The sequence below is a fragment of the Schistocerca gregaria genome, chromosome 2, assembly GCF_023897955.1.
Source record: "Schistocerca gregaria isolate iqSchGreg1 chromosome 2, iqSchGreg1.2, whole genome shotgun sequence".
NCBI classification, from domain to species: domain Eukaryota; kingdom Metazoa; phylum Arthropoda; class Insecta; order Orthoptera; family Acrididae; genus Schistocerca; species Schistocerca gregaria.
Genome location: NC_064921.1, coordinates 582,827,522 through 582,854,978, shown reverse-complemented (window position 1 = coordinate 582,854,978; position 27,457 = coordinate 582,827,522). Strand labels below are relative to the sequence as shown.

The 27,457-nt window shown below is 40.3% G+C and overlaps 1 protein-coding gene across 4 annotated transcripts in view; it reads left to right on the top strand.

The window, feature by feature from the left end:
• Nucleotides 1-27,457, top strand: part of LOC126333554 (protein regulator of cytokinesis 1-like) — a 159,005-nt gene that overhangs the window by 87,602 nt on the left and 43,946 nt on the right. For 2 of the 4 annotated variants that reach the window (XM_049996747.1, XM_049996748.1), the window contains exons 10-13: nt 648-797; nt 5,150-5,266; nt 18,858-18,995; nt 19,821-22,263. In XM_049996747.1, coding sequence (XP_049852704.1) covers nt 648-797; nt 5,150-5,266; nt 18,858-18,995; nt 19,821-19,859 — 444 coding nt within the window. In that variant the 3' untranslated portion in view covers nt 19,860-22,263. Of the gene's footprint in view, nt 1-647; nt 798-5,149; nt 5,267-18,857; nt 18,996-19,820; nt 22,264-27,457 lie in introns of those variants that run through there. The other 2 variants (XM_049996745.1, XM_049996746.1) reach the window with 1 other exon arrangement.

Below are 27,457 nucleotides of genomic sequence, written 5' to 3'. Positions count from 1 at the left end.
ATTATGTGTTACCACATCTGCCTTAAAGCCTTTATCTTGAACTCTTTGATCCTTTTTCATTTCTGTCACTAAAGACAAAGTTTCAGGTCAGTTCGAGAACTCTGTAGCAATGCTCGAGAAAAGTGAGGCAATTCTCAAGGACCTACCGAAGAATGGCCTGTACCATGTGTTAAAGAACTGGCAGAGAGACTATAAAAAAGTGCATTCAAGTAGGAGGGCAATACTTTGAAAAAGACCATGTAAACATTGAAATGAGGTAATAAACGTGTAAGGGGAACAAATCAATCTATCTTGCATATAGACAGCCAGGACTGGCACAGATCCTTCAGATGTCACTGGTTAGGGGGCACAGTTGTGTTTATCATGTGCTAAATATGCTGGTAAAGCCAACATTTTTAGCCTGACTGAGGTTAATTTATTGTTACAGAGCAATGTTGCCAACCTGTGAGGCTATTTATTAGGTCCTGTTAGTTGATGAAACATGTATTGTACTTTTATTATTACTGCTCATCTCACTTTGAGTAACTGTGTTATCCCATACTAAATTATATATGATTTGCATTAACTTGAATGCAGTGCTTTTTTAATTTGATTGTTGTGCTTGCAATGTTTGTGTTGTCTTTGTGTAACTTGAAACTTTTCATCAGGAATTACCAAAAATAGAAGAGGAAATTTCACACCTGGTGAAGAGTTATGAAGAAACAAACCATGAACCATTTTTATTCTATGATCAGAAGCTGTCCTCTCTCATTGAAGACCAATGGAATAAACATCAAGAGGAGAAGAAAATTGCAAGAGTCAGTACAGTACATATGTATATGTTTTGTAACATTTTTGATAAATATTTTGGATATAGAAGTCTCAGGATGATTCAGAAGTGCAGGGTTTCTGTAAATTATCTTTACAACTTTAGACTTCAAAAACTCTATACTAGATATTAAGACATGGTTTGCATCATGTGATAAACTAAAACACAAAATTTTGTTTCCTCATTCATACACATCAGTGTGTGCACTCTCTGTGGTGCAGATGTCTAGTTGGAAATCTCTTTCTCTCCCCATGTGGTTCAAGATCTGCATGGTGACGTGTTTAAATGCATTGTGAATGCATGCCATCATGTCCTACAGGTCCCTAACCTCAGTTTGGTACATCAGATCCTGTACAATACTCCACAGGAAGAAGTCTAGTGGTGGGAGGTCAGAGGATTGTATGGCAGCCAACACTCCTGTGGTGTCCACGTATTATCGGGTTTTCAAGTGAATTTTGTGTCAAAATTGTCACCTGGAAGCTTAAAAGAAAAACCCTTTGAGTTATCTTATTACGTGCTGAAAACCATTCATTAATATCTAGTTAATTTTAAAGTTATTTAAGTCTTTAGTTTTAAAGATAATTTATGGACACTATAACAACTTATATATTATCTAAATACTGTAGTTGGAACCAAATTGTTTTGAAGCTAGTAAAGCCTATTATGATGTAGAAAACTCTCTAGAACACTGTCAGTGTGACAGTCCAAAGACCTGATGGAGTAGGGAGTCTTGAAATATAAAAACACATCAAGAAGACTGTACACTTCGGACCTGTATCTCGGCTGGGCTGAGGGCTTATATCAGGTGAAGGGAGTAGGGCTGTCTATCAGCTGGAAGGGAGAGGGAGCATGCAGACAGGATAGGAATGTGATACAGGCTCCACTGCCAACACGTTCATGCAGCATACAATGATGATGATGTGGAGTGGATTGGTTGATAGATACTGCAGGAAAGGTGTGGGTGTATGATGGAAGTTAGTGTCCTGGGGCAGAGGCCTAGCAGAGATTGAAGCCAGGAGGGTTGCAGGATGTGTAAGAAGAAGACCTTTCACCTATTTACCTCGGAATAACTGGTGCTGAAGGGGGGGGGGGGGGTGGTCAAATACAGACAGCACAAATTGTGAAGCAGAATTGAAACAAAGCATGTTGTGCTCTGTAGTCTGTTCCGCCACTGAGTGGTTAACTCTGCTCGTAACCACATTTTGGTAGGATCCATAAATTTGGGTGGCCAGTTCTTTGATGATGTGCTCTCATAAATTGCTGTTCGGAAATTGCACAAGAGCTGAAACTTGTTGGAAGATTAAAACTGTGCACCAGACCAAGACTCAAACTCAGGACCTTTGCGTTTTGCGGGGAAGTGCTCTGCAAACAATGCTACCCAAGCGCAACTCATGGCCTATCCTGACAGAATTACTTCTGCCAGCATCTCATCCCCTACCTTCCAAACTTCACAGGAGCTCTCCTGCAGAAATAGCACTCCTGGAAGAAAGGATGCCTCAAAGAGGCAAAGGTCTTGAGTTCAAGTCTAGTTCCAGCACACAGTTTTAATCTGCCAGGAAGTTTCATATCAGCACATATTCTGCTGCAGAGTGAAAATTTCATTCTGCTGCAGAGTTGGTATGTGCCATAACTGTTTCCATAGATAGCCCTACCAGATCTTGCATCTGGGGCTTCCACAGGGGTATGACTCATGTGCCAATGGATTTGAGGTGGTTGTGAAATAGGGATGGACTAGGTTATTGGGTAGACTGGGTGGATGGTACCTCCCAAAGTGATAACTGCTTTTTTGTAGAACATTTCAATTGGAACAAAATTATGCAGAGGAGTTGTTACTCTATTTTTGTAACTTTCTTGCAAAGGAGCCTGTCAGAAGTATGCGGTACTTCATGAAGTACTTTCACTGCCAAGGGCTACAAAATGTAATGTGCAGTAAATCAATGAAGCTTCTCAAGTGGCAGCTTTTCAGCATGGACTCCAAATATTGCACACTTTGTTACCGCAATTACTCGAATCGAAGCCGCACTTTTTTGTCGGTTTTTGTTATTCAAAACACTGCCTGCGGCTTAGAATCGAGTGCAAAGTAAGCGGAAGTTCTGAAAAATTTGGTAGGTGCTGCGACAGCTAACTTCTGCTGTCGAATATATGCAGCGCTACACAGGCATGCTTTGCAGTCACAAAGATTAATACTGACACCAAAGCCTCTGCGTCAGTAAATAAATTTTTAAAAAAGGTGGAAGACGAGCTTTTTTTTCTCCGCCCCAAGTTTCGACCACTGCATTTTCATACATTATCCAACGAAGTAAATACAAATTCCATATTGTTCATCTTCGAATGTAACAGCATTTCAATGTACTACGAAAATCCGACTGGCAAGACTGTTTGGGATGTTTGTCAATATCGCCAACTCTACGTTCTGAATTTTTTCCTACCTGTGAGAAAACATGGTTGCTAATAGGAATTTTTATGAATTGTGAATCACAGGCAGTATTCTTTTCACCATAAGAATAATTCAAATACAAACATTTTGCCATGTATTTGTTTCGTGTTTGTTGCTATCTCATTTAAATCCTGTCTGCCTAACAAACTACGAAACTAGAGTGAGACAACAGCAAACGCGGAAGAATATACATATCATGTCATGTTTATATTCGTATGCCTAATAGTAATAGTCAGAAATGAAGCACGGCAATTAACTAGATATTTAAATCTAAAACGACTCTAATTTCTGTGCAGAATATAATGTACAAAAGAGATGTGTCTGCAAAGATTTTCAAACGGAGAAAATTTTTCGCTAAACTCTTGTTCAGAACATCTTCCATCATATGCAGCCTATTATTTGGTTCCTTTTGATCATTATCAAAGAAAGAAGCAGTGTAAGGAACAACAAATAGCAGGCTCTTGCTATTGTTTCCTAATGAGACAGATTCCTCTGTCCCTGTAAGCGGCGGTAGCGCGCACAAAAGCAAGCCATGCCGCGAGCGGCGATAGGCCATAAACACTCATAATCAGAATGCGACAAACAATGCATGACACAGTACAGTAATGCATTTTCAGTTTAGAGTGACGTAAACACCTACACCTACTTATAAGATAAAAAAAAAAAAGTAATGAATTCAAAATAGATGAAGCACATGAAAAAGGAAGGGTACCCGTATAAATACGGACGGAGCGCCTAACGCATAGCAGTGGCTACCTTATAAAGCTTAACTTCTAAGCTTACGACTCGAACCAAACTACTGTAGCTGTATCGTCATTCATTCGACCTAAATTGTGTCTCATATTACAATGGACGAACTTTGTTTCGATTTGGAGGTGCGGCCTAAAACTTTTCTCTCCCCTTGAATTTCGAGTCTCAAATTTCAGGTGCGGCTTAGATTCGGGCAAATTTTTTTTTCCTCGATTTAGAGTCTCATTTTTCGGGTGCGGCTTAGATTTGAGTGCGGCTTAGATTAGAGTAAATACGGTACATATTTATATCAAGGTGTTGCAGCTTCAGTACATGATGATACTACCAAAAATCCTTCCAGCCGTTGTTGATTAAATGGGGTTAAAGGACAGGTACTTTACTTTCACATTGCTATCAGCAACAAAACAAAGAGCACAATCATATGGTGTGATATGTTCACTTGAAGGCAGGGATCTTTTGTGTAACATCTTGTCAGTTGCTACCACAAATCTTTAGAGAGGTTGAGATTCTTATGCAAACTCTTCATAGAGAGGAGTCCTATTTAAATGTTAAGCATAAGTAACTTAAAACAATGTTGAAGTCATATCATACCTACTTTATCAATAACACTAAGACCATATTGTTCCATATACATGGATATTTCTGCTCTGTGAAGGAGAATTATATTGATGGTTCATTTTCTACCCATGCTCTGTGTGTGACCAGCTTCTTCTTTCACATATCTTGGTACGACATGGCACAGTGTTGCTCTCATCATCCTGTGTGTACTTTGCTTAGCTGTGCTGTATATTTGTTGAACCTTGTACTTATGCATAGATCACAAAATGTTATTTCCATTTCTGTTTTCTCTGTATCTTAGCCATTCACTTGTCTCATGTCTCAAATTTAGAATTATTTCTGTAGCTGAATGGCTCTCTTGTCAGCGCATTGCATCCAGTTGTTCACTGTTTCCCTCTATGAGATGTTTCAACCAATATAATTAGTCCCATGTCTATAATCATGATTGATATGACCTGAAATTTAAGGATATAATTTAGTAAGTGAGCACAAGAGTTCTTTATTGTTATCCAACATTCAGTAAGCTATTGTTATATGGAAATTACAAGTAATCAGAAGGTCTAACTGTTAATAAATCTCCTTGTATTATGTTTCAGAAAACACGGGGTGCAGAGACAGAATTCAGGCCACCAATCAAAAGGAAAGCTGGTGTGGCAACTTGCTCTTCAAGTTCAAAAGTGACTCCAATAATAAACAGAAGCAAAAACATAAAGGTAGCCAAAATTCATATAGTCATCTGAAAAATTAATTTTTGGTGGAAAGACATTTTTATAAATTACACTGTACCTTGTGTGGTTTAGTTGATATAATGCCACTGGCAAATATGTTGTCTGTTGTAAAGAAGTTGGTTATCCCAAAAGTAGCAATAAAATTGTAGTAAAAAAATCCAGTGTTGCCTGCACTGCTTACCTGAATTCATTAGGCACCTGCTGTGACAGGGTTGTGGTTAGAAAGTGAGTTCAGAATGACAGGGATGTTCCCGAATCTATTAAATAAAAGATTCATGAAATAATTAGTTTTCCAACATATGAAAAAGATATAAAAGCTGATAAAAAGATCCCTCTCTTCTGTCTATTTTATTAAATAGTCACTTAACTGTACAACATGGCTGTATATCTACATAATTTTCTGCAAATCAGCATACGATGCATAACAGAGGGTGCCATTCAGACAGAGTAAGGGAAAAACCACTATCTATATGCCTCTATACGAGTAATGGATGGGATAAACCAACCGGTTAAAACAAATACCAGTATTTTAGTGCCAAATAACCAGTATTTTTCAGTATTTGTTTGGTGTCTGTTATAGTAGGTATTTCTTACGTTTTACTAATAACCGAGTAAAAAAATTGAAATAGCAATAGTGCTAGAATTATTTTTTAAATAGACTTTTATTAGAAAGTAAGTAGTTTTTATATGTAAACTTTGGATTATTTTGAAATATAGTATTATTACAGAAAAAGAGAAAAGTGATCTGTGTTGTTTTAATAATAATGCATACAGAAAGAAGCAACAAACATAAGAGATAAGAATTAGAACAGCATTGCTGAGCCAATAATGCCCCCATTGCCATGTGTCGTGGCTTAAGGTATGTGTCTACGTGCAGTGTGCTGGACTTGCTCCCACCTGGCCTATATGGTAGTTTCTCATTGTGGTTCCTGGACATCCGTTCTACTGCAGAATGACACCAACTCTAATCTGGAAATATTTTTACAGAGTGCTGTAACAGTTAAGTGCATTGCTTCGTTTGCTTTAAAAGATTAAAGATTTGTCTGTCTTTTCTATGAAATAATAAAAGAGGAAGGAGATTATGGTAACAGTAATAGATTAAAAACTTAACGACTATTTATTCATAATGTAAAGTAAAAATAAAGTAGCTGATCTAAACTTGTGCACTTATCTGCTTGTAGCCCTTGAAAACGGACAAATTAGCATTAAGAACTGACTTCTTAACCTCAGTTCCCACTATTTCTTGCAGACTATTCACAATGCCCAAATACTGACATGACCTCTAATTACAATGTGATTTGTAAGCAGTGTGTTTCCAAAAATTTGATGAATATTAGAATACTGGTGTATTTTTATAGTATTCAACCACTTAAGGCTTTTCAGGAATAGCAGTGCATGGTAGACAGATTTAGTTTTATTTACCTATTTAATATTTTGAGTCTATGTATCTTGAAATTGAGAGAGTAAAAAATATTCGATCTTTATTTGATTACTACATTTATTCCAGGAAATAATAGGAGCAAAAAATTGAAAGTGGCTTATTTCAGAAACCAGTTATTTGGTTATTGAGAGCAATTCTTAACAGTCTGGCTAAATTAGCATTGGGGGGGGGGGGGGGTGATATCATCGAAAACTGGTTGTTTCAATGGTAACTGCCATCCCTAGTACAAGCCCTAATTTCTCTTACATTACCTTCACTGTCCTTAAGCGAAATGTGCATTGGTGGCATTAGAATGGTTTTGCAGTCAACCATAAATGTCGGTTCTCTAAATTTCCTCAGTAGTGGTTTGTGAAAAGAATGTTTTTGTCCCCCCCAAGAAGTCTTATTTGAGTTCACGAAGCATCTCCATAATACTTGCATGTTGATTCAGTGTACTGGCATCAAATCTTGCAGCACACCTTTGACTTGCTGATACAACCAAAATTTGTTGCAGTACTCAAAATTGTGTTGCATTTATGTCGTACATGAAACCTTTATGAATGAGCAGCACTTCTCAAAAATTCTCCCAATAAACCCAATTCAATCATTTGCCTTCCTACTACGAACATTACATGCTCTTTCTGTTTCATATCACTTAGCAGTCTTACGTCTAGATATTTAATGAACATAACTGTGTCAGCAGCACACCACTAAAACTGTTCTCAAACATTATAGGATTGTTTTTCTTACTCCTCTGCATGAATTTACATTCTTCTATATCCATAGCAAGCCACAATTCATTACACCAAACATAAATTCTGTCAGTCATCCTGTATCCTCCTACGATCACTCAGCGACACTGCTTTTAGTAGACAGTCACAGATTGTTGCTCACCTCATCAATCAGATCCTTCATACATACAGAAAACAAGATCAGTCGTATCATGTTTCTTTAGGTGCTGTTGATGACAGCCTTGTCTCTGAAAAAGATTATCTGTCCAGGGCAGCATATTGGGCTCTACTGCTTAAAATGTCTTTGAGCCACTCATACATCTGGGGACTTAGTCTGTACGTGCAGACCATTGTTAATTGTTTACAGCAGGACACCATGTCAAACACTTTGTAAAAACCTAGGGATATGGAATTTGCCTGTTGACTGTCATCCATGGCTCAAACAAAGATTCCAAGACTTACCAAGCGGGAAAGCGCCGGCAGACAGGCACATGAACAAAACACACAAACACACACACAGAATTACGAGCTTTCGCAACTGGCAGTTGCTTCGTCAGGAAAGAGGGAAGGAGAGGGAAAAATTAAAGGATGTGGGTTTTAAGGGAGAGGGTAAGGAGTCATTCCAATCCCGGGAGTGGAAAGACTTCCCTTAGGGGAAAAAAAGACAGGTGTACACACACACACACACACACACACACACACACACACACACACACACACACACACATATTTAAAGGCAAAGAGTAAGGGCAGAGATGTCAGTCGAGGCGGAAGTACAGAGGCAAAGAAGTTGTTGAAAGACAGGTGAGGTATGAGCGGCGGCAACTTGAAATTAGCGGAGGTTGAGGCCTGGCGGATATCGAGAAGAGAGGATATACTGAAGGGCGAGTTCCCATCTCCGGAGTTCGGATAGGTTGGTGTTGGTGGGAAGTATCCAGATAACTCGGACGGTGTAACACTGTGCCAAGATGTGCTGGCCGTGCATCAAGGCATGTTTAGCCACAGGGTGATCCTCATTACCAACAAACACTGTCTGCCTGTGTCCATTCATGCGAATGGACAGTTTGTTGCTGGTCATTCCCACATAGAAAGCGTCACAGTGCAGGCAGGTCAGTTGGTAAATCACGTGGGTGCTTTCACATGTGGCTCTCCCTTTGATCGTGTACACCTTCCGGGTTACAGGACTGGAGTAGGTGGTGGTGGGAGGGTGCATAGGACAGGTTTTACACCGGGGGCGGTTGCAAGGGTAGGAGCCAGCGGGTAGGGAAGGTGGTTTGGGGATTTCATAGGGATGAACCAAGAGGTTACGAAGGTTAGGTGGACGGCGGAAAGACACTCTTGGTGGAGTGGGGAGGATTTCATGAAGGATGGATCTCATTTCGGGGCAGGATTTTAGGAAGTCGTATCCCTGCTGGAGAGCCACATTCAAGGTCTGATCCAGTCCCGGGAAGTATTCTGTCACAAGTGGGGCACTTTTGGGGTGGTTCTGTGAGAGGTTCTGGGTTGGAGGGGATGAGGAAGTGGCTCTGGTTATCTGCTTCTGTACCAGGTTGGGAGGGTAGTTGCGGGATGCGAAAGCTGTTTTCAGGTTGTTGGTGTAATGGTACAGGGATTCAGGACTGGAGCAGATTCGTTTGCCACGAAGGCCTAGGCTGTAGGGAAGGGACCGTTTGATATGGAATGGGTGGCAGCTGTCATAATGGAGGTACTGTTGCTTGTTGGTGGGTTTGATGTGGACGGATGTGTGCAGCTGGCCATTGGACAGATGGAGGTCAACATCTAGGAAAGTGGCATGGGATTTGGAGTAGGACCAGGTGAATCTGATGGAACCAAAGGAGTTGAGGTTGGAGAGGAAATTCTGGAGTTGTTCTTCACTGTGAGTCCAGATCATGAAGATGTCATCAATAAATCTGTACCAAACTTTGGGTTGGCAGGCTTGGGTAACCAAGAAGGCTTCCTCTAAGCGACCCATAAATAGGTTGGCATACGAGGGGGCCATCCTGGTACCCATGACTGTTCCCTTTAATTGTTGGTATGTCTGGCCTTCAAAAGTGAAGAAGTTGTGGGTCAGGATGAAGCTGGCTAAGGTGACGAGGAAAGAGGTTTTAGGTAGGATGGCAGGTGATCGGCGTGAAAGGAAGTGCTCCATTGCAGCGAGGCCCTGGACGTGCGGGATATTCGTGTATAGGGAAGTGGCATCAATGGTTACAAGGATGGTTTCCGGGGGTAACAGACTGGGTACGGATTCCAGGCGTTCGAGAAAGTGGTTGGTGTCTTTGATGAAGGATGGGAGACTGCATGTAATGGGTTGAAGGTGTTGATCTACGTAGGCAGAGATACGTTCTGTGGGGGCTTGGTAACCAGCTACTGTGGGGCGCCAGGATGTTTGGGTTTGTGAATTTTAGGAAGTAGGTAGAAGGTAGGAGTGCGAGGTGTCGGTGGGGTGAGGAGTTTGATGGTGTCAGGTGGAAGGTTTTGTAGGGGGCCTAAGGTTCTGAGGATTCCTTGAAGCTCCGCCTGGACATCAGGAATGGGATTACCTCGGCAAACTTTGTATGTAGAGTTGTCTGAAAGCTGACGCAGTCCTTCAGCCACATACTCCCGACGATCAAGTACCACGGTCGTGGAACCCTTGTCAGCCGGAAGAATGATGGTGGATCGGTCAGCTTTCAGATCACGGATAGCCTGGGCTTCGGCTGTGGTGATGTTGGGAGTAGGATTAAGGTTTTTCAAGAAAGATTGAGAGGCAAGGCTGGAAGTGAGAAATTCCTGGAAGGTTTGGAGAGGGTGATTTTGAGGAAGAGGAGGTGGGTCCCGCTGTGATGGAGGACGGAACTGTTGCAGGCAGGGTTCAATTTGGATAGTGTCTTGGGGAGTTGGATCATTAGGAGTGGGATCAGGATTGTTTTTCTTCGTGGCAGTGATATTTCCAGCAGAGACTACGAGTGTAGGACAGTAAATCTTTGACAAGGGCCGTTTGGTTGAACCTGGGAGTTGGGCTGAAGGTGAGGCCTTTGGATAGGACAGAGGTTTCGGATTGGTAGAGGGGTTTGGAGGAAAGGTTAACTACTGTGGTTCCAGATTGTGTTGACTAGAATTTTGAGTTGTTGGGGGGGAGTGGAGCTGGAAGTGGGAGATTGAGTAGATGGGAGAGATTGGGTCTGTGTGCAATGAGAGGAGGTTGAGGTTTGTCGGAAAGGTTGTGGAGGGTGAGTGAGTTGCCTTTCCGGAGGTGGGAAACCAGGAGATTGGATAGTTTTTTGAGGTGGAGGGTGGCATGTTGTTCTAATTTGCGGTTGGCCTGTAGGAGGATGCTATGTACAGCCGGTGTGGATGTGGGAGAGGAAAGATTGAGGACTTTGATTTGGGATAGGAGTTGACGGGTGTGTTCATTGGCCGAGTCGATGTATAGGTGAAGGATTAGGCGGGTGAGGGCTATGGATTGTGCTGTTTGGAACTGGTATAAGGACTGATGGAAAGAAGGATTGCAGCCAGAGATGGGAACTTTAAGTGTGAGGCCTTTGGGAGTAATGCCAAATGTCAGACAAGCCTGAGTAAATAAAATATGGGAGCGTAATCTGGCTAGGGTGAAGGCATGTTTGCGGAGGGAATGTAAATAAAATTTAATGGGGTCGTTGTAGGGATGTTGTGAGGTTGACATGGTATTAGTAGGTGGAAAGGGTAATATGAGGTTAAAGTGAAAGTAAAGAGAGATTTATATAGGGAGAGATAAAGGTGTGAAAAAAGTCGAAAAAGTGTTGGTTTGAGATGAGCTATGTTGATCATGTGCTGAACTTAGGTTGGTGAACAACAATGGGTGCAAAGGTTGGGTAGTTATGTTGTCTCCAGATCACGTTAAAGGGTGGGGAAATTCAAGAAAATTTCGAAAAAAATTTTTTCGAAAAAAGTTTCAAAAAAATAATTTGCGAAAAAAAAAATTTCGAAAAAAAATTTTCGAATAAAATCTCGAAGAATACGTGTGTAAATGTATTCAAAGGACTGGTTATGTACTGGCAGGTTATGATAATGAGGCTAACAATTGTTTGATGAAGAAATAATAACGTGTAAACCTGTGGGAAGCTGCTAAAAAAGATCGGTTTTGTGAAAAAAACGGGAATGGAAATAAAACGAAAGTTGTTGGAAAAAAAACTGAGATGGTTGTGTAATGGGTGAAAGGAACTGAAGCTGTGAAATAGTATTCACGAGTTTACACAAAATGTTTGTAAACCTGGAACAATGGATTTTATAGCAGCGGTTATGTTGAAAATTTTAGGTTATGGTTTGGAAGTAAATTACGTATTATTGAGTATAATTAGGCAGGATAAAATGTATGGTAGATTACGGAAAAATGGAAGATGAATACAAAGTGGAACTTTCACCTATACATAGACTCGGCCAATGAACACACCCGTCAACTCCTATCCCAAATCAAAGTCCTCAATCTTACCTCTCCCACATCCACACCGGCTGTACATAGCATCCTCCTACAGGCCAACCGCAAATTAGAATAACATGCCACCCTCCACCTCAAAAAACTATCCAATCTCCTGGTTTCCCACCTCCGGAAAGGCAACTCACTCACCCTCCACAACCTTTCCGACAAACCTCAACCTCCTCTCATTGCACACAGACCCAGTCTCTCCCATCTACTCAATCTCCCACTTCCAGCTCCACTCCCCCCCAACAACTCAAAATTCTAGTCAACACAATCTGGAACCACAGTAGTTAACCTTTCCTCCAAACCCCTCTCCCAATCCGAAACCTCTGTCCTATCCAAAGGCCTCACCTTCAGCCCAACTCCCAGGTTCAACCAAACGGCCCTTGTCAAAGATTTACTGTCCTACACTCGTAGTCTCTGCTGGAAATATCACTTTGCCACGAAGAAAAACAATCCTGATCCCACTCCTAATGATCCAACTCCCCAAGACACTATCCAAATTGAACCCTGCCTGCAACAGTTCCGTCCTCCATCACAGCGGGACCCACCTCCTCTTCCTCAAAATCACCCTCTCCAAACCTTCCAGGAATTTCTCACTTCCAGCCTTGCCTCTCAATCTTTCTTGAAAAACCTTAATCCTACTCCCAACATCACCACAGCCGAATCCCAGGCTATCCGTGATCTGAAAGCTGACCGATCCATCATCATTCTTCCGGCTGACAAGGGTTCCACGACCGTGGTACTTGATCGTCGGGAGTATGTGGCTGAAGGACTGCGTCAGCTTTCAGACAACTCTACATACAAAGTTTGCCAAGGTAATCCCATTCCTGATGTCCAGGCGGAGCTTCAAGGAATCCTCAGAACCTTAGGCCCCCTACAAAACCTTCCACCTGACACCATCAAACTCCTCACCCCACCGACACCTCGCACTCCTACCTTCTACCTACTTCCTAAAATTCACAAACCCAAACATCCTGGCGCCCCATAGTAGCTGGTTACCAAGCCCCCACAGAACGTATCTCTGCCTACGTAGATCAACACCTTCAACCCATTACATGCAGTCTCCCATCCTTCATCAAAGACACCAACCACTTTCTCGAACGCCTGGAATCCGTACCCAGTCTGTTACCCCCGGAAACCATCCTTGTAACCATTGATGCCACTTCCCTATACACGAATATCCCGCACGTCCAGGGCCTCGCTGCAATGGAGCACTTCCTTTCACGCCGATCACCTGCCATCCTACCTAAAACCTCTTTCCTCGTCACCTTAGCCAGCTTCATCCTGACCCACAACTTCTTCACTTTTGAAGGCCAGACATACCAACAATTAAAGGGAACAGTCATGGGTACCAGGATGGCCCCCTCGTATGCCAACCTATTTATGGGTCGCTTAGAGGAAGCCTTCTTGGTTACCCAAGCCTGCCAACCCAAAGTTTGGTACAGATTTATTGATGACATCTTCATGATCTGGACTCACAGTGAAGAACAACTCCAGAATTTCCTCTCCAACCTCAACTCCTTTGGTTCCATCAGATTCACCTGGTCCTACTCCAAATCCCATGCCACTTTCCTAGATGTTGACCTCCATCTGTCCAATGGCCAGCTGCACACATCCGTCCACATCAAACCCACCAACAAGCAACAGTACCTCCATTATGACAGCTGCCACCCATTCCATATCAAACGGTCCCTTCCCTACAGCCTAGGCCTTCGTGGCAAACGAATCTGCTCCAGTCCTGAATCCCTGTACCATTACACCAACAACCTGAAAACAGCTTTCGCATCCCGCAACTACCCTCCCAACCTGGTACAGAAGCAGATAACCAGAGCCACTTCCTCATCCCCTCCAACCCAGAACCTCTCACAGAACCACCCCAAAAGTGCCCCACTTGTGACAGAATACTTCCCGGGACTGGATCAGACCTTGAATGTGGCTCTCCAGCAGGGATACGACTTCCTAAAATCCTGCCCCGAAATGAGATCCATCCTTCATGAAATCCTCCCCACTCCACCAAGAGTGTCTTTCCGCCGTCCACCTAACCTTCGTAACCTCTTGGTTCATCCCTATGAAATCCCCAAACCACCTTCCCTACCCGCTGGCTCCTACCCTTGCAACCGCCCCCGGTGTAAAACCTGTCCTATGCACCCTCCCACCACCACCTACTCCAGTCCTGTAACCCGGAAGGTGTACACGATCACAGGGAGAGCCACATGTGAAAGCACCCACGTGATTTACCAACTGACCTGCCTGCACTGTGACGCTTTCTATGTGGGAATGACCAGCAACAAACTGTCCATTCGCATGAATGGACACAGGCAGACAGTGTTTGTTGGTAATGAGGATCACCCTGTGGCTAAACATGCCTTGATGCACGGCCAGCACATCTTGGCACAGTGTTACACCGTCCGAGTTATCTGGATACTTCCCACCAACACCAACCTATCCGAACTCCGGAGATGGGAACTCGCCCTTCAGTATATCCTCTCTTCTCGATATCCGCCAGGCCTCAACCTCCGCTAATTTCAAGTTGCCGCCGCTCATACCTCACCTGTCTTTCAACAACTTCTTTGCCTCTGTACTTCCGCCTCGACTGACATCTCTGCCCTTACTCTTTGCCTTTAAATGTGTGTGTGTGTGTGTGTGTGTGTGTGTGTGTGTGTGTGTGTGTGTGTGTGTGTGTGTGTGTGTGTGTGTGTGTGTGTGTGTACACCTGTCTTTTTTTCCCCTAAGGGAAGTCTTTCCACTCCCGGGATTGGAATGACTCCTTACCCTCTCCCTTAAAACCCACATCCTTTAATTTTTCCCTCTCCTTCCCTCTTTCCTGACGAAGCAACTGCCAGTTGCGAAAGCTCGTAATTCTGTGTGTGTGTTTGTGTGTTTTGTTCATGTGCCTGTCTGCCGGCGCTTTCCCGCTTGGTAGGTCTTGGAATCTTTGTTTTTAATATATTTTTCCCATGTGGAAGTTTCTTTATATATATATAAGAGGGAGGGAGAGGGAAAAATGAAAGGATGTGGGTTTTAAGGGAGAGGGTAAGGAGTCATTCCAATCCCGGGAGTGGAAAGACTTCCCTGTCCTTTTTTCCCCTAAGGGAAGTCTTTCCGCTCCCGGGATTGGAATGACTCCTTACCCTCTCCCTTAAAACCCACACCCTTTCATTTTTCCCTCTCCTTCCTTCCTTCCTTCCTGACGAAGCAACTGCCAGTTGCGAAAGCTTGTAATTCTGTGTGTGTGTTTGTGTGTTTTGTTCCTGTGCCTGTCTGCCGGCGCTTTCCCGCTTGGTAAGTCTTGGAATCTTTATTTTTAATATATATATATATATATATATATATATATATATATATATATATATATATATATATATATATATATATATATATATATATATATATATATTGTTGTCTTCAGTCCTGAGACTGGTTTGATGCAACTCTCCATGCTACTCTATCCTGTGCAAGCTTCTTCATCTCCCAATACCTACTGCAACCTACATCCTTCTGAATCTGCTTAGTGTATTCATCTCTTGGTCTCCATCTACGATTTTTACTCTCCACACTGCCCTCCAGTACTAAATTGGTGATCCCTTGATGCCTCAGAACATGTCCTACCAACCAATCCCTTCTTCTGGTCAAGTTGTGCCACAAACTTCTCTTCTCCCCAATCCTATTCAATACTTCCTCATTAGTTATGTGATCTACCCATCTAATCTTCAGCATTCTTCTGTAGCACCACATTTCGAAAGCTTCTGTTTTCTTCTTGCCCAAACTATTTATCGTCCATGTTTCACTTACATACATGGGTACACTACTTACAAATACTTTTTGAAGCGACTTCCTGACACATAAATCTACACTCGATGTTAACAAATTTCTCTTCTTCAGAAACGCTTTCCTTGCCATTGCCAGCCTACATTTTATATCCTCTCTACTTCGACCATCATCAGTTACTTTGCTCCCCAAATAGCAAAACTCCTTTACTACTTTAATAGTCTCACTTCCTAATCTAATTCCCTCAGCATCACCCGACTTAATTCGACTACATTCCATTATTCTCGTTTTGCTTTTGTTGATGTTCATCTTACATACTCCTTTCAAGACACTGTCCATTCCGTTCAACTGCTCTTCCAAGTTCTTTGCTGTCTCTGACAGAATTACAATGTCATCGGCGAACCTCAAAGTTTTTATTTCTTCTGCGTGGATTTTAATACCTACTCCGAATTTTTCTTTTGTTTCCTTTACTGCTTGCTCAATATACAGATTGAATAACATCGGGGAGAGGCTACAACACTCTCACTCCCTTCCCAACCACTGCTTCCCTTTCATGTCCCTCGACTCTTCTAATTGCCATCTGGTTTCTGTACAAATTGTAGATAGCCTTTCGCTCCCTGTATTTTACCCCTGCCACCTTTAGAATTTGAAAGAGAGTATTCCAGTCAACATTGTCAAAGGCTTTCTTTAGATCTACAATTGCTAGAAACGTAGGTTTGCCTTTTCTTAATCTTTCTTCTAAGATAAGTCGTAAGGTCAGTGTTGCCTCACGTGTTCCTGTATTTCTACGGAATCCAAACTGATCTTCCCCGAGGTCGGCTTCTACTAGTTTTACCATTTTTCTGTAAAGAATTCGAGTTAGTGTTTTGCAGCTGTGGCTTATTGAACTAGTAGTTCGGTAATTTTCACAACTGTCAACACCTGCTTTCTTTGGGATTGGAATTATATTCTTCTTGAAGTCTGAGGGTATTTCGCCTGTCTCATACATCTTGCTCACCAGATGGTATAGTTTCGTCAGGACTGGCTCTCCCAAGGCCGTCAGTAGTTCCAATGGAATGTTGTCTACTCCTGGGGCCTTCTTTGACTCAGGTCTTTCAGTGCTCTGTCAAACTCTTCACGCAGTATCGTATCTCCCATTTCATCTTCATCTACATCCTCTTCCATTTCCATAATATTGTCCTCAAGTACATCGCCCTTGTATAGACCCTATATATACTCCTTCCACCTTTCTGCTTTCCCTTCTTTGCTTAGAACTGGGTTTCCATCTAAGCTCTTGATGTTCATAAAAGTGGTTCTCTTATCTCCAAAGGTCTCTTTAATTTTCCTGTAGGCAGTATCTATCTTACCCCTAGTGAGATAAGCCTCTAAATCCTTACATTTGTCCCCTAGCCATCCCTGCTTAGCCATTTTGCACTTCCTGTCGATCTCATTTTTGAGATGACTGTATTCCTTTTTGCCTGCTTCATTTACTGCATTTTTATATTTTCTTCTTTCATCAATTAAATTCAATATTTCTTCTGTTACCCAAGGATTTCTACTAGCCCTCGTCTTTTTACCTACTTGATCCTCTGCTGCCTTCACTACTTCATCCCTCAAAGCTACCCATTCTTCTTCTACTGTATTTCTTTCCCCTGTTTCTGTCAATTGTTCCCTTATGCTCTCCCTGAAACTATGTACAACCTCTGGTTCTTTCAGTTTATCCAGGTCCCATCTCCTTAAATTCCTACCTTTTTGCAGTTTCTTCAGTTTTAATCTACAGTTCATAACCAATAGATTGTGGTCAGAGTCCACATCTGCCCCTGGAAATGTCTTAAAATTTAAAACCTGGTTCCAAAATCTCTGTCTTCCCATTATATAATCTATCTAATCCCTTTTAGTATCTCCAGGGTTCTTCCATGTATACAACCTCTTTTCATGATTCTGAAACCAGTAACGCTGAAATCATTCGAAGTGTGAGAGAAAATCTTATAGCCAGGATTCTTACATTATCGCTGAACCAGATGCAGGTCTGTCAGCTGGTGAGGCATTTGAATGTCTGGACACTGCACCAATATGGATGGAGTGGTATCCTGATTGTGACCATACACAGCTGCTCATTATCAAGCAAATGCACAAAAAGTAATGTAGAAAGCAAAACAACTGACTCCGATCGATATGTTTGAGGACTGACACTGCAGTACACTGCATAAAATCTAAACACAGTATGTATACACTTTTTTTTTTTTTTTTTTTTTTTTTTTTTTTTTTTTTTTTTTTTCTTCACTTGAGTTGATTAAAAGGTAACTGTCATAACATGCAAGTTTGGGGCACAGAACATCCACTCTAGTTTGTGGAATACATTCGTGAATCACCTTAAATTAAGATATTTTGTTCCATGTCATCTTCAGAAGCTTGTGGACCATTTTTCTTTGCCTTTAACTGTAACTTGGTCTCATAAACTGACATACAGCCAGGAGAGAGGTATGCTGACCACATGCCTCTCCATATCCGCATCCAGTGACACCTCTCAACTGAGGACGACATGGACCTTCATGGCCTGTTAGGGTGGAGTATAGTTTTCTTTTAAACTGTAACTGGTTTAGTGTACCTGCAGATGCTGCAACAATGGCTTATGCCACAATTAAAGCAAAACCGTGGAGACTTCATATTTCAAGAAGACGGTGCTCCATCACACTTTCTTTCAGACATTTCTGATTACCTCTGTGCCAGACTGCCTGGATTGGATTGAACATGCTTCTCTTCTTGTTCAGTGGTCGCCACGGTCGCCTAATTTAATTCTGCGTGATTTTTTCCTTATGGGCTTATGTCAAAGGACATTTCTTCCTGTTTCTACTGGCACTTAATTTGGAATACTTGTAAGGAAGAATGACTGATGTGGCCACTGATCTGTACTATGGTGTGTTGGAACAGGAACGGCAATAATGTCTACCCTACTGACATTTGCTGTGTTTCAAACAATGCCCATATAGAATACCTGTAGTGTGATTTATAAACTTGGAGAGATGCTCTGCCTACTGAAGTGTCATTTTTCTGTACATCTTGTATTTTTTGCACAGCTGTCCTCTGGGACTGTGGAGGTACTTACGAATAACCCAGTACTTAGACTAAAACATACTGACTGCGACTTGTAGCTGTCCTGAAAAACTTAATTTCAACAGCTGATGTTTCCCCTGCAGGCAATGCCCACTCTCACTGAATTGCAAAATGTTTTCTTTGCAGGTGACTCGAACTCTCTTTCCTCTTACGGAGAATGGTCATCTACAGAATACTGGTACTACTCACACCCTGAAAAGCCAACCAAGTGTCATGCACATGCATGACGAGAGCATTGCTTCTACAACATACGCTGACTTTGAGGTATAAAACATTACTATGAATTAATTTTGATTTAAGTTAAAATATTCATTGTAGCTGGTGATCTGTCACAGTGGAAGTCCTGGAAAACAGCAAATGTGGGTTCTAAACTATAAAGTAAAAACCATATTTAATCCAGTATATTGTTTCAGCTGAATTTTTATTATGATCTCAAAGTAAATAAAAGCATCTTGACAGATCTGAAACAAGTTGGAACATACTTCTAATATTGAAATGAATTATGCTCAGCAAGCTACATGCTTTCTGGCCAAATACACACAAAGTACTGACCCCCTATGCCAATATGGCTGTAACTATTTATACTTTATTAACAAGCCTCGGCATTGTTTAAAGTGATTTTTTTAATGAAGTAACAATTAAAATTAACATATAAAAACTGAAAATACATATATAAACTTATGTTGGGTCCAGAACAGCAAGTACAATTCTATATTAGTTTGTATCAGTTATTTTATTCAAGTATAACTTCTCATATGCGAAATTACAATAATAGATTTTCGTATTTTATTAATTACTAGAGGTTCCCTTCATGGAAAATATTCCCTTCATTTACAGAGCTTCTATACTTTAAGGTAATTGGGGTGTAATAATTAGTTTAGTAACTTTTTTAAACAAATTACCTATTTTGTTTACATGTGCAATCCTGAATTAGACTGGAAAATGTTCGTTTTAAGTGGGTCTTAATGGACTGTTAAATTTCAAGTAAGTATTGGAAAATATGGAGAAATACTTAAGAAATGCACCTTTCTGCCCCTTGTACAGCTATAATGTTTGTGAAGATCAATGACACTTCTGATTATTTTTCAGAGGTCACTTATTGAGAAGAACTCTATGCAAGACATATGATTCTTTATAACTGGATGTAGTGTAATGTGTTGTACTGTTTTAAGTGTTGATTTTAATTTGTATTTTGGTTTTAACAAAGAAAATGGATGTAAGATACATAAATATTTAAAGACTGCAGACCAGTTTAGCAGATTTTATTATAACCTCTATGTGTTAACTACAGTAATAAGGTAAACTACTAGCCTAAAGAGACCACAGCTTAATAGGTAGTGTATGTATATTTTGCTTTATGCAGTGGAATGATATTTTATAAGTACTTTTTTAAAAAAAATTCTATTTCATATTTCTAATTTCTGTTTTATACATACTTAAATTTAAACTTCTTGAGTACAAACCTTGTTTTGTCAAGACGTTCACTTTATTGCATCACACTGTTGGAAAATGTTTACCCTGGATAATACTATTTCCCTCATAATTTCCACCCCTTTCTTTTTCTTCTTTCACTCCCACCAAATGGCTCATATCATTGAGTTAGTTTATTTATTATTTATTTATCCAAGGATCATCTCACAATGATACAGCATTTGTCATCTCTTTGCAAGGAGAATAAATAGTTGAAAGTATATACACACACAGAATTATAAGTTCGCTTCTATGCAGATAGGAGCGGTGACTGGCTACTTGTGGTTGTAGAGTGACAAAGAAACCATCCTAGTGTTTTCCTTAAATAATTGAGGAAAGTCTAAATCATTATCGCCAGTGTATTGACAAGTGCACTGCCTCATTCGGTTGGTCCTTATTTTACAATGTCCTTTGATCTAAACACACAGTTTTTCACCTTCATTGCTGCACACACTAAGTACAACTATTCATTACTTGTGGACAACAAACCTGCTGCTATCCCCCTTGCCCTAACTGCAGCCCATCTGGGAAACAGACTTCAGGCCTGAAAATGTGCAACTATGCCCCATACACTTCAGTGTCCTCTCCTCATTCTACCTGAAAAACTGAGTCACCATCTCCCATCACGAGTGAGATGGTGAGCTCAGGATAATGACAAGACATTGCTATCACGCACTATAAATATTGATAATTTTCTTGAAGCGTCACATTGTGACCATGTTTTGTAATGTGTCACGCTGTTGTGGTTATCCCCTGTTATTATTGACAACTATGTGAATTTTGCCTTCTTTATTTCTTCATTGATAGTCCTCAGTGTTGACAGTGCATTGTTACACTGGCTGGAAAAATGGGGAGTGTAAGTTCAATGCTGACTACTGTAAATGATGTTGCAGACAGTTGCACAGTTCTTCACTTTCACAGTTCACAACCTCCCATTTTTACACACTTATATGGCCAGTTCACTATTGGTAAACATTAATAAGCCTCCTGAGTAGTTTGCAGGCAAATGTCAGCATACTATTACGATAGTTTGCTGTTGAACACCTGTGAGCAGTAAAAACCTAACTTCACATTTCTTGCAGAATATAGTCATGTGACACAATTTCTCAAATAAATTTGAACAGACATTGTCATTGTTTTAACACATGGCCTATTTGTGTTGCACTTATACTACTGTTACATTAATGCATTGTTGTTACTTTATCTAATACATAATTCCTGTCTGAAAAACAGCCATGGACTGACGATCTCGGGACAAAAAATCCGTCCTGTATATATATCTTCACAATTATAGACAGTGAAACTATACACTGTTCGAAGCTTTAAAGTTATAGAAATTACAATTAAAACATAACTCATTCAGTTAACTGAATACATCAAAAATTCCTCCTTTTTTAATAGTTCCTTCTACTACAAAGGTCATGCCAAATTATTTTTTTAAATAATGAAATTAACAGATGTAGTTATACAAACCATACTTTTGACAAATCTGGTAATTATTTTGGAATTAATTAAGTGCTAGCTTTGCTAACATGTTTCCGGATAGAGCCAAATAAATACTTTAAGAATCCTAGTAGTTCATCTTCCTAATTCTTATAATTAGTACAGAATTTGTATTTGTTTATAAGTCTACAATAAATATAAGTAATGAAACAATTATTGATTTCGCCCTATAACAAAGGTATTAACTAGGAATGATCAAAATAAATTAGGAAATTAATTATATTCAAAAAATTAAGAACAAAATTAGACCCGGCGCTATATTTCTTAAGACTGAGCGCCAACCTTTCTCTTTTATGGAAATGCAGTTTCAGTCATCCATGTTAAAGGTAATTAGGCAAAAACTGAAAATAAAATTAATTTAAGGAGGCAGATGGCAAGACAAGAGAGGAACTAAAGAGATCCCAGATTGCTTCGTCACAGCTAATTGTGGAGTCCTCTGAGTAATGTTTAATTGTTTAGTATGCACTAGTTGCTTTCTTTGAACAAATGTATTTTAGTAATTTTTATTCATCACATTGTTATATGGTTTTATTTCCTGTTAAAAATGCTGTTTTGAAGTTTTTTTGTTTTTTCTTGGTAATTGTTGGTCCAAACTGGCTCTTGTTCCTTGATCCTGTGTAGAACTATTAGTGAAATACATAGTAATGTTTTCCAGGATATGCACAACAGATTGATAGATGTACTGCCAAAGTGCTGTAAGGATACCCAGTTTTTTCAATAGTTTTTAATACTAAGTCCAACTACTACATACAGTTATTATTCTTACTGCTTTTCTGTGTTTTGAAAATTGCGTCCATATTTTGGGCCTGTGATCCTCAGAAAAGAATCCCATAGCTAGGAACTGAGTGTAAGTAGCAATAGTACATCATCATGAAATGTTGTGGGAAGATATTTCTTCTTAAATATTAGAAAATTTTACAGGTTTTCTGATATCTCATGAGAATTCATCTTCATTCCTCAAAGGATTTCAGTTATTTTTTAACAAAAGAGTGTATAGGTTTGGATATACAGGGTATCCAAAAAGTTTTTCCCTGATTACATAAATTGATAACTCAGGCTAGAAGTAAGATACAAGTATGAAACTGGTGTATAATTGTTTACGAACTATCAAAGTTTTTTTCACACATCAGTAAACTTGCACGTAGCACATCTAAGCGATATTCAATTTCCATCCACACATTAGCCAACATCACTGGAGGGACCGATTCAACGACTTTGGTTATCCTTTGCTGCAGGGTTCAAAGATCTGGTACACGTGTTAGGTAGACCTCGTGCTTGATGTAACCCCATAAAAAGAAGTCTAATGGGGTTATGTGAGGAGTGCGTCAGGGCCAAACCATTGGCCCATCACGACCAATCCATCACCCAAGAAAGATCACATCGAGATAGGCACGGACGTCCAAACCCCAATGAGGTGGTGCACAGTCTTGCTGAAACAAGACTTTGGGGTGATACTGAAGCAGCTGTGGAATAGCATACAGTTGCATCATGTCCAGATACACTGCAGATGTGATGGTAGCCTCAGTGAAGAAGAATGGCCCGATCATTTGATCGTGCAATAACGTGCACCAAACATTCACCTTTGGACTGCCTCTGGTACACTCCATGACCTCGCCAGGGGGTTGTGAACCCCAAATGCGCACATTATGGTGATTCACTACTCCACTGACAAAAAAAGATTGCTTCATCGGAAAAGGCAATACCTCTGAGAGAACCATCATCGTCCTCAATACATGATAGCATTGCGAACGCAAAGTCATATTGACGTGTACTGTCATTGGGCAACAAGGCCTGAGCGATTTGCACTTTGTATGCACGAAACAATAAATGTTTGTGTAAAATGTCATGGAGAGAGCTTTTTAGCATCTGTAATTCACGCAAGGCCCTGCGCACAGATTTCTTTGGACTTTTGCAGAAAAGATTGCCTTATAGCTTCCACCCTGTCTGCTGAGGTTCTTGGTCGACCAGACCTCGGAAGGTCAGCAACCTACCCTGTGTTCTTGAACTTCTCATACCAGGCTTTAATGCTCTTGACATCAGGTGGATTTCTTCCAAATGTTGTCTGGAAGTGTCTGCAATGTGGTTGGTGATCGTGTCTCATGGTACCACAAAACACACTGTGCCTTCTCCTGATGGTTTAACATGGCTTCCTGGGCACTGCACTTCGTCCACTACTTACGTACTGCGAACCTAAAACAGAAAAAAAATCTTTGATAGTTGTAAACAATTTGACACAAGTTTCATATTTGTATCTTACTTCAAGCCTGAGCTATCAATTTATGTAATCAGGGAAAGTCTTTTCGGACACCCTGCTTTTTAAAGTATATGTCTGTACTTAATACATAATTTGGGATTTTTTCACAACGTTGTAGGGTCTTGTCATCATTGTTGCTGGTTTTGCCTGTTCTTGCAATTTTTATAGCAACTTGTGTACATGTAGTCCTGTGTGTCTCACAGCATTTTGTCAGAAATTGCCTTATTGCAATTTGTAATATTTCAGATGAGACATGTTTTTGGGTCTTCATTGCCATATAAATACATTCCAAACTGCCAGGCAGACACTTAAAACATGTTTATGAAAATTATGCCATGTGTCAGTTTTGTTTCTCTCTGAAGCTCGAAGTGTCTTGATACAGGACATCTATAAACTAGAACCTTGTAGGAATATCAAACTGTAGGAAAAGACAGTTTGCTACTTACCACCAAGAAGACATGTTAAACTGCAGACAGGTACATTTAAGACACACTTACATAAAGCTTTCGGCTACAGCCTTAGTCAGTAGAAGAGAGATGCATACAATTCATACACACAAGCAAGCACAGATCATGCACACATGACCTCCAACACCAGCATCTCGAGTGTGTCTTTAAATGTGTTTCTAAAGTAATTAGCAATCTGTTTTTTCCTAGATTGGTGATATTGCAATCTGTACTTTCGAAGTTTGATTTTTGCCAAAGGACTTTATGGCCCTGTTGTTTGTTGTTCTTCAGTATCCTCCTAGAGCTTCCTTACCATTTTCTAACCAGGTCCTTGAGCTACCAGCTATGACTTTTGTCAGTTTTTTGCTGTGTGCAGTGTATCATCTTGGCCTGGGATGGTGAAATTATACCTGCCAAGTTTTCCAGAAGAGCTTAGTTTTAAGTTTTGACTTAGCTGCTATTCTGAGATAAGTGTTTGAAATTCGACTGAAAATTGACCAATAATATTATGGATAATCCCTTCTTGCAGAATATTGCTGCGCTTTTGTTATTATCTCTGTGTGTTTGAAACAACGTCAGCCAAAGTCGATCAAACATTCTATCAATAATCACATCTCGCAGATTATCGCTGCGTACTCTTCGTGGTTCGACTGCTTGTTTATGGGGAAAGCTTTGTTTATGCTTGCTTTTATTCTGTGTTCACTCTAAGTTTTGGTATTTGTGCAATTGTGTGATGAATAGGTGACCGATTTAGTATTTGTGCATTGTGCTTCGACTGTGTGTTAGGAGCAAAGATTTGTTTCTGCTTGGTTATATGAAGTGCTTGCTGTGCTTCTGATTTTCATGCAATTGTGTGACGAATTTTTGTCGACTTCGTGTTTTTCTTGTGGGTTCAACTAAGCAACAATATTATCAATCTTTCAGGGATGCATATTCTACTAAATGTTCATGTATTATGAGATTGCGGAAAGGTTCGCGTTCTGTTGCATGTGTTGGTGTGATATAAACATTGCTCGCGGAGGAAGAACTGAATTAATAAATCATATTAAATCTGTTAAACATGTCTCCAATACAAAAATTCCTGGAGCTGACCTTGATGTAATAGGAGCAGAATTTTTGTTCACTTTATTTTTAATTGAACATAATATTCCATTAGCTGCTGCTGATCATGCTACTGCCCTTTTTAAGAAAATGTTCCCTTGTTCAGAAATTGCAAAAAGTTAAGGTTTTGGTCAACAAAGACTTCACGTATTTTGAAAGAAATTGCTACAGATTCAATAAATGAACTCAATAGTTGCATGCAGCATGAACCATTTACTTTGGCTACAGAAGGATGCAATGACAGTGATGTTATGTTTCATCCCTTAGTCATCACCTGTTTCGAGAAGAAGCAGGAAAAAATTGTTTCTTCAGTGCTGTCTGTCTCAGCCTTGGTGGATGATTCAATGGGACATAATATTGGGAATTTGTTAATTTCACAGTTGGAGTATTACAAAATACCAATTGAAAATTGTGGAGCATCCTGTTCAGACAATGCTCCAGGCATGATTGGAAAGAAAAATGGGGTTGGTGCTGTTTTAAGGGCAGGACAGCCATGTGCCTTTGTGCTAGGTTGCAGCATGTCATTTGAGTAAGATGGCTGCTGAGAAAGATGCAAGCAGTTTGCCTGTTAATATTGATGAACTTTTAGTCGACGTTTTCTATTATTTAGAAAAGAGTTGTGAAAGGAAGGAACACCTTATAAAGTTCCAAAAGCTTCGCAACAAGGAAACTAAGAAGATATTAAAACATGTCTGCACAAGACGACTATCCTTAGGAAAGTGTCTGCAGAGACTGTTGGAGCAGTGGGATCAATTAGTAGGGTTCTTTAAAGATGATGTACATTTTAGTGCTCAGTGAGCGTCAAGTAGCTTAACACTGTTTACAATCCCAAAAGCCGAGCTTTATGGTTCTGAAGACCATGGAAAGAGGAAGGCTATCGAGTCATCAGAATTGGTTGCCCTCCAAGAGATTTACATCTGCCACAAAATCTGACACTCCTGTGGTGATGAACAACAACATTATTCAAACCAGCAAAGAAAAACTGTGTTTCTCTCTTCAGGCTTGAACAATGTATACTGTGCTTTCCTGTGTGCTGTCATTCATGTGTTTGAGAATCTCAATTCTGCATTTCAGAGTGCTTCCCCTCAAATTCATAAGCTAGTAGTTCTAATGACGAACCTATTACAGCAGCTTCGTTCCAGGTTTGTTAAATCTGAAATTGTAAAGAGTTACCTGTTACAGGAAGTTCTGTACCATCTTGTTGAAAATCAGAGAGACAATGATGATCTAGTTATGGCGTTCAGACAATGAATTTTGTGTAGAAACTTAATGATAAAGACAAATCTGAATTTGGTGTAGAAACTTAATGATAAAGACAAATCAACATAATATTCATATGTCAGGTGTACCTCTGCTCTGCATGTGATTAATTTTCATATGTCAGGTGTACCTCTGCTCTACATGTGATTATATCATAAAGTTTTCCCTTAGTGATGACATTCTGAAGCATGCAAAGGTTGCAGAAGTTTCCAGAATTGAGGATATAAAGTTTTCTTCAGTAGAATTTCTTGTAGAAAGGTTTCCATCATTGCTGCCGAAGAAGGGAAGTGAGCTAGCTGGGAATGCAATGAATGTGCTTCAGAGCCAATTTGTGGCCCTGCAGAATGATGACTCTGCTACTGTTGAGAGCGAGAGCTTGACATATGATACCAAATGGGCTCACTTGATTACCGTATTTACTCGAATCTAAGCCGCACCTGAAAAATGAGACTAGAAGCATCTAAGCCGCACCTGAAATTTGAGACTCGAAATTCAAGGGGAGAGAAAAGTTTTAGGACGCATCTCCAAATCGAAACAAAGTTGGTCCATTGTAATATGAGACACAATTTAGGTAGAATGAATGGTGATACAGCTACAGTAGTTTGGTTCGAGTCGTAAGCTTAGCAGTTAAGCTTTACTGGGTAGCCATTGCTATGCGTCAGACGCTCCGCTGGTATTTATACGGGTACCCT